Genomic DNA, 7,798 nt, shown 5'->3' on the forward strand with positions numbered 1-7,798 from the left:
AATGTATACTCTGAAATCGACCGAGAGATGCTAAAAGCATAAATGAGTGGATAGAATTGGGAAATGTGTTATAATTGGCGAGGCTTAGCGATCTGTGGTTGATTCTAATTGGCCAGGTAAGATGAGTCATATTATCTATTATTTCTTTACTCAGATTTTATTTCTTAATGAATATTTATGTTTCAGTTGCGTTATTTAGATGTACAATTTGAACAAGACGTCCGTAATGTAGCAGACACAGAGACCTTGCCATGTGGTACTTGTGACGTTTCCCCGCGCTGGAGTAGCTGAACCAATCACAGTCGTTTGTGGTTGCATCATATGGAAACAATAATTATTATTTTATTTATTTATTTATTAGGTAAGGTTTTATTTGTATATGACGTACCAGTCTATACAAATAAACATTTTGTATATTTCAAACGATTATCTCCAGTGATGCAAAACACCTTGACCGCCGAGCGCCCACATTAGCCATTCCACTCCCTTTCGTTCATTGGTTGAACATATACATCTTCCACCAACAGAGTGCGGAGTTTCCTATAAATCAGTACAGCGTATTTACATATGACCAGATTCGCTCACTTATCGAATGACTGATTATCTAACGAGATAATATTATCGAGGTTTTAGACTTTCCCGCTGCACCAAATCAATTAAGATATCCTTTTATAATGAATTTGTTACAGTTGGCCAAGAATTTCTTCAGCCTACAGAAGAAGGCGTAAAGTGAATGTATGGTCGCAGAATGCAGCAGGTTTCAGGAAGTTGTATATTTGAATCGGTTCAACTGGGGGAGATCGATCGAGTTTCCCATTTATTACAGCAGGATCGGGGTGTTTTGAAACAAAAAGGTGAGTCTTTTGTTTTAAAGGTGACTGTAATTGATCCACAGTGGCAGATGATGATAGAGATTGTATTATAAACTCTAGTATTCTAAGTACTAAACTCACTTTGGGAGATTTCAGAATCATTTATTATAGATTTACATTTGCAACTACCTGCAGCAACTGGTATTTTGACTAAAATTATGATTAATAATAGGGAATTGTTGATTATTAATAGGGAATTAACCTTTTGAACTCTATAAATGTATTTGTGATTTAAGTGTTTTCTGCAAGCTTGAGTAATTTATTTGAAATGTGTTAATTATAACTTAATTATTTACACATAACTATATGCACGGTTACTTCCTGGTTTTATGTAAGCAAGCTCAGTCATTCTTGGTCAACTGTCAAAATCTACACAATACATTCAGTTTGAAGAAAAGTTTTGTTTGTCTAAGAGGACAATACTGTATACTATACATTACCGTATACTTTCATTCATGAATGACAAACGCGAGTGTAAAAAAATTAAGCGAGTGAATAATTCTCTAAATTATTCTGGTCAACTGGACGCTACTGATCCATAGTCTGATCGCGTCTTTGCATTTGCATTGTTTTCCCACGGTATATGATGTCACTTCCTGGATGATTATGGCATAAAGGAACTGGCCTTTTGTTTACTAAATGTGTATTAAAAAGACTTAACACAATATAAACAGTACAGACCAAAAGTTTGGACACACCTTCTCATTCAAAGAGTTGTCTTTATTTTCATGACTATGAAAATTGTAGATTCACACTGAAGGCATCAAAACTATGAATTAACACATGTGTAATTATATATGGAATTATATACATAACAAAAAAAGTGTGAAACAAATGAAGATATGTCATATTCTAGGTTCTTCAAAGTAGCCACCTTTTGCTTTGATTACTGCTTTGCACACTCTTGAGGTAGTCACCTGAAATGCCTTCTGTCTGCGGTCCAGCTCACCCCTAAACCATCTCGATTGGGTTCAGGTCCAGTGACTGTGGAGACCAGGTCGTCTGGCGCAGCACCCCATCACTCTCCTCCTTGGTCAAACAGCCCTTGATGCCTTCAGTTTGACTCTACAATTTTCATAGTCATGAAAATAAAGAAAACTCTTTGAATGAGATGTGTCCAAACTTTTGGTCTGTACTGTGTATATATATATATATATATATATATATATATATATATATATATATATATGAGGTATTCCTAAGAATTAAAAAAAAAAAAACATGCAGAAACATTTAAACATATCTTAATATACTTGCATGTTTTATATAAGATTTCCATCTTTACAATGGTTATAAATACTGCATACTAGGAAAAACAAATACTAATTCTGTTCTTAAATGCTTGATTGTTTATGGCGTCATCAGATGTCAAGTATATGCCCAGGCCCAGCTCTAGACTGCTAAATGTGGACAACTAGGCATTAACATCATAAAGCTGCTTTGAAACCATCACTATTGTGAAAAGCACTATAAAAATAAATTGACTTGACTATAAACTTTTATAGCTGATGTTATTATCTGTGTTAATTTTCGACTGATGTTTTTGGACATGCAAAAACCTATCCCAGCACAATGATATTTGTGTTTCAAGGTTAGTTTTGGTAAACTTTTCTGATTTTCCCAGGTTGGGGAGGTTTCACAGCCCTCCACTTTGCTGCTCTCCATGGAAACCGGCCAATGGCTGAGCTTCTGCTGAACAGCGGTGCTGATCCAAACATTCCCTGTGATTCCGGAATAACTCCTTTTCACTTTGCTTGCAGGTACGAGAGACCTCATCCATCTTATGTTGTGAATTTAATTAAAACATCCATCATAAACTTTATTTCTCCTGAAAGATCATCATACCAGTGTCCTTTGAAGAGGGCTTACTGTACTCTCCTGTTATTCTAACAGAAATGGCCATATTTTTATCATGCACAAAATGATGCAGCATGGTGCAGACTTACACATAGTAGATAAGCAAGGGAAAACGTCTCTTCATCATGCAGTCGGTGGAGGAAGCGTGTAAGTAACTGGGCACAGTAACTGTTACACTAGTGGCAGTCAAACGTTAAAACAAAAACAAGAATTATAATTAGTATAGTTTTTTTTTGGAGTATACTGCATGCTCAAATATATTTTCCCTTATGTTTTTCTTTCTCAGTATTGCCACGCAGTACCTGTGGGAGACTGGCATGTTCTGTTTCACAGATGCCGATAACTATAAGGTCACTCCGCTGCATTTGGCAGCTTCCACAGGAAATTCTGACGTAGTCCGTTATCTCCTTAGAGCAAATGTAAGCACTTTTATTTGACTGCATTGCTTGTAGTTCACATTCAGGGTACGTCTGGACAACATGGACAGAAAAACACTGATGGGAGAATGCAAAATGCCTAAAACAATTCTATAAATTGCTCCTATCACTGTGGAAATGCATGACATTTCTTACTTTCAGAACCAGCCTTTACACTTCTATTCCTAGAGCGAGAGAGAATCAAAGCAATGCCATTAATCAGTTTGTTCTTCTCTTCCAAAGGTTAAAAAAGGTTTCCTTAAAGGAATAGTTCATGAAGTGCTTGCATGACATTTGCTGCCTTTCAGATTTTCAGTTGTTTTTGCTCTAAATCTTTAACCAGAGATGCACACCAGAGGCAGTTGACCACCAGGGGGCGACAGCACTTCACGTGGCTGCAGAGAATGGCATGATTGAGGTGTGCTGGCTGCTGTTGAAAAGTGCCGGGCTCCACATTTTACACATGAAAAACCACACTGGCCTCACGCCTCTAGACCTCTGTAATAAAGGGAATACTTTTAGGTCTGTTGAGAATCAATGAAAATGTAAAGGCTCAAAATATATATATATTTACATTTTATTTATAATTTATTTATATTACTCAGGGTGGTCACAGGCTAGGATATTTGTATACATTGTATGACATTCACTGAATTAAAAAAAAAAAAACAGGAGTCTTAATACTTTACTTGATCTGTACTTGATCAATTAATCTATGGCTTTAAGTAGGGCACATTTAAAGAAAATCGGGAAAATCATGCAGTATTGCATTTTCTATCTGTGATTACTTTACTTTGGAAGTTTAAATTGTGAACAGTAAGATAATTTCAGATTTTTTTTTTCTCTAATATTTCTGTAGACATCAGCAGCTCTCCAGGATTTTGACGGATTTCAGTCACCGACCAAAAGATCTGATTCCTAAGGACTCAAATGGTATCATTGTTTCTTTTATTTAGGATTTGTTGTGTAATGCTATTGTTCAGCTGTAACTCATGAAATGGTCTGTTCTGCAGTGATGTACTTCTGGATGCTGCTGTTGCCGTCTCTCTCCGGGGCTGCGGTTCTCATTATAGCTGCAGCTCTTGGTGAATATGGGGCTATCCTCTCTGCAGTGCTTTTCCCATGTTTGGCAAAAGTCATTCTGTCTCAATATCATAGACTGAGCAGCTTTCAAAGGTTAGAGGGTTGTGATTGGAAATTACATTGCTTATCATTAATAATATAAAGGATGATGATTGCATAATGACATTTTTACTCTTTTTAAATTTGGACTTTAGGTTACCAAACCCTGTGTATTTGGGAACACTGGCTGCAGGCATTATTCATTGCTCAGCTTGCTTTCTCTATAAATTTTTACCCAATATCCTTTGCAAATAGTTCATGTCAATCAACCTTTTTCAAAAGTCTTTTGGTTGTTCTGTCAATTATTCCTTGACCGCTCACGTTTTTGGCCAGCTTATGCCCTCTTCAATTTTTCACTTGTCCATTTTTGTGTGCTCGTTGGACTTTTTTGGAAAGTTCTAAATCAGAACCCAGGACAACTCAAAGAAGCTGACACTGATTCCCAGTTTTCCAGCATAAGAGACTTAATAGAAGCCGGAAAGAGCCCGGAGAGATTCTGTATTCACTGTGAGGTGAGCACTGGGTCTGAATCTCTTTTCTGACTAACATTTCAAATGTACTCAAACTGCTTTTCTTTGTAGGGCTGTAACTTTTTTTGGATGGTTAAATCAAATTGAATTATTTAATGAACATATTATTTAATATTGTTGTTTAAAAGAATAATTAAATCAATATTTTTAATGAATCAAACGAATAGTTTATAATAATAAAAAAATTATAATAAAAAAAATCAGAACTGAATCCTACCGTATTTTGTAGTCTACTCGGAACACATTGAGCGCCCTCTCGCGGCTGTAGACGGTAATGTTTTCTCTTGGTTCATGTCAAATTAATTTTGATAAATAAGTCGCACCTGACTTTAAATCGCAGGACCAGCCAAACTATGAAAATAAATGAGACTTATAGTTCGGAAAATACGGTAATTGGTTTGCTAATAATAATAATATATGTCCTAATAATACAAATTATACAATTATAATAATCAGTACTGGATCTTTAACTGTTTGCTGACATATTTTGAGATTTGAGAAGTTAAAATATAAACTGCATTAAATATGTGTATGGTTGAACCAACCATTTTGGATAGTTAATTCCCTACATAGAAATATTATATATTTTCAAAATGTATTATTTTTATTGTTATGATCAAAATTCAAATTTCAAAACTGCACAAGCTATTTTCTTTCAGTTGATCCAAGTGGACAACTGTAAACACTGCCGTTTGTGTGACATGTGCATCCAAGAGTACGACCACCACTGCCTCTTCCTCAATCAATGTGTGGGACGGGACAACCACCGCATCTTCATCCTCTTCGTCATGTCTATGGTAATGGCTCAACTCCTCTTCATCCTCAGTGCCGTGTACTACCTCTCCCTGAAACTCTCGGGCTTGGAGATGTCCGACTGGGGCTCACTGGCAGGAAGAGAGGCCTCTGTGCTCCTGCTGACTCTGCTCAACATCTTCTCTCTGATGTGGGTGGGATGGTTGCTAGTTGAGCAGCTGGATGCCATTTCCATGGGAACCACCACCTATTTTAGGCAATACGACAACAAAGGGCCTTCTAAAAGACAACGCTTGAGAACAATCCTCACTTTTCTGCTTGAAGGGAGAACAAGACAGGAGCACAGTCAGTCTTTCAGTATATAGAGACGTTTTGAAATTCCAATCACAGTTTAGTCTTATTGTTGTTTTTGTAAAGGCTGGAATAGATCACTTCTGTTACATACTTCACAGTCCTGTAGTTTATGATGAGCTCGGATTCAGATTTTCTAGCTTCAGACTACGATGTTATCCAATCATAGGATATCAAACATGATTGATATTTTGCGATGATTGTAGACCATATATTATTTTCATTTCTCACTCATCTCCTAGCAATGAGATGCATGTTTCTGTGAGAGTTTAGGATCGAAACAACATAAAAGTCAATGCGATCCTTTGTCATTTAGTGTATGATGCCCAGTTTTTATTTTTTCTAACCATTTACAATGTCAGCAAGTGTGTGATGCATATTGTGTTAAAAACTGTTCAGAGTCTAAAAACGCTGATGTCATCGTCAACGCTGATGTCATCGTCCATCGCGCTGTTTCACTGTAGACATCGTCTGATGGCAAATTTGTAGACATCGCCCAGCCCTATTTAAGATTGTTCATTTGAGACTCCCATAGTTTGTAAAAATAAACAACAAAAAAAATGACATCACCTAAATTATCTTTGTAATAGCGCTTTACATAAACATAGGTCACTGCTGTCTTGCCTTGCCATAACTGTATCTGTATTTTTTATAACAAACATTTTAAATAAATGTCTTTCAGTGTAAATCTATAGTTTGATTTTATTTTTTATATTTTAAAGTAAAAAAATAAAACTGTTAATTGTTTTTGCAAAAACTATGCACTGAACATAGATTTCCAGTCATTTATTAGCATATTATATTGGGATGAAGTATTTGATTTTGTTATTCTACAAAATAAAGATTAGAACATTTGTTTTGTAACATCAGTTTGAGCATTAGGATTGTGAAGCGTCTTCCTATCCCTGCTTTTAAGATGGGTGTCCATCATCAATCATCTGCGAGGCCTGTGTAGTCCGCTGCTAATTTTCCATTGATTTTGCTGCAGTAATACCATGCAGGGAGGAATCTGCAGACCTATATCATTGGTCTAAGTGACATGGCAATGAGTAAATCTCACATTTAGAGAATCTCACATTCAAGGTCATTCATGGGACATCCAAGTCAGGGCTTGATTCAGGCTGTGTATTGTATTTTCTTATACAACCTCTTTATGGGGCATTTGTTCTTCACTCTTCAGTCTTTCACAGTGAATCATGTGATCCTCTTTATTACCTCTATATCTATTATTAAATTAAATGATAATTCAGTCCAATTGCTAGTTTATTTGGTCCCACGCTAGACTCTGCCTGGATGATTTGTATTTTAATTAAAGGTTACAGGCTTATACTTGGAGTCTGAATTACATTTTGAAACATTTCGATTTTCAAGTCAAAAAGAATCAGTATTTACACTTAATATTAGAGGATTTTTCCAGGGCAGTCACACATTTTACACTACCCTTTGCTCGACTCCATAAAGTAATACTGTTATACAAATCACTCTGCAAAAGAGCAGTAATAAACCTTGACATGATATTTTAGCTTTGCATTTATTGCATTTGTTTAATCAGCACTAGTAGGTGTAGGAAAACATTTAACTAAATGACATATAAGGCCATAATAAGAGGCACTTGCACACTGCTGCTTTCACTTCTGCATTAGCAGTCGTCATTTCCTTAGATGTCTCCGTCAGTCCACCAACCTTGTGATTTTTACACCTCTCAACTTTTGGAAATTTCCCCCTTATTATGCAGTCAAGCACATATTTTTAGATAGAATTTAGTTAATCTAGTGAATGTACAAATTCTGATCTCATAGTGTTTGTATTCGAGGTAGAACTTCGTCCTGAGAAACGCGTTATTTTTTGATGATGTGAAACATTTTTTTTGTAAGATGTGGATTTATTAAATGTGATA

At 35.9% G+C, this 7,798-nt stretch overlaps 1 protein-coding gene across 3 annotated transcripts; it reads left to right on the top strand.

The window, feature by feature from the left end:
- Positions 1-584: 584 nt before the first annotated feature.
- On the top strand, positions 585-6,577 carry LOC113112555 (probable protein S-acyltransferase 23). 3 transcript variants are annotated; one of them, XM_026278233.1, is made up of 10 exons: positions 585-854; positions 2,497-2,632; positions 2,766-2,876; positions 3,016-3,148; positions 3,489-3,667; positions 4,005-4,078; positions 4,159-4,321; positions 4,423-4,505; positions 4,589-4,779; positions 5,457-6,577. In XM_026278233.1, the coding sequence occupies exons 1-10, from the start codon at positions 734-736 to the stop codon at positions 5,913-5,915; spliced, it is 1,650 nt and encodes a 549-aa protein (XP_026134018.1). In that variant the 5' UTR covers positions 585-733; the 3' UTR covers positions 5,916-6,577. The 3 variants fall into 3 exon arrangements, with proteins under 3 accessions (XP_026134018.1, XP_026134020.1, XP_026134019.1); XM_026278235.1 differs by having other exon boundaries at positions 5,624-5,828; XM_026278234.1 differs by lacking the exon at positions 4,423-4,505 and having other exon boundaries at positions 4,159-4,230; positions 4,664-4,779.
- The last annotated feature ends 1,221 nt before the right edge of the window (positions 6,578-7,798 follow it).

This window comes from Carassius auratus, chromosome 13, assembly GCF_003368295.1.
Source record: "Carassius auratus strain Wakin chromosome 13, ASM336829v1, whole genome shotgun sequence".
Taxonomy (NCBI): Eukaryota; Metazoa; Chordata; class Actinopteri; order Cypriniformes; family Cyprinidae; genus Carassius; species Carassius auratus.

Excerpts from the sequence above, each read along its gene's own strand:
- LOC113112555 (XM_026278233.1), top strand. The coding sequence starts at position 734 with ATGTATGGTCGCAGAATGCAGCAGGTTTCAGGAAGTTGTATATTTGAA. Across the intron at positions 855-2,496 it reads GGGTGTTTTGAAACAAAAAG|GTTGGGGAGGTTTCACAGCC; the intron begins GTGAGTCTTTTG and ends TGATTTTCCCAG. Across the intron at positions 2,633-2,765 it reads CCTTTTCACTTTGCTTGCAG|AAATGGCCATATTTTTATCA; the intron begins GTACGAGAGACC and ends TTATTCTAACAG.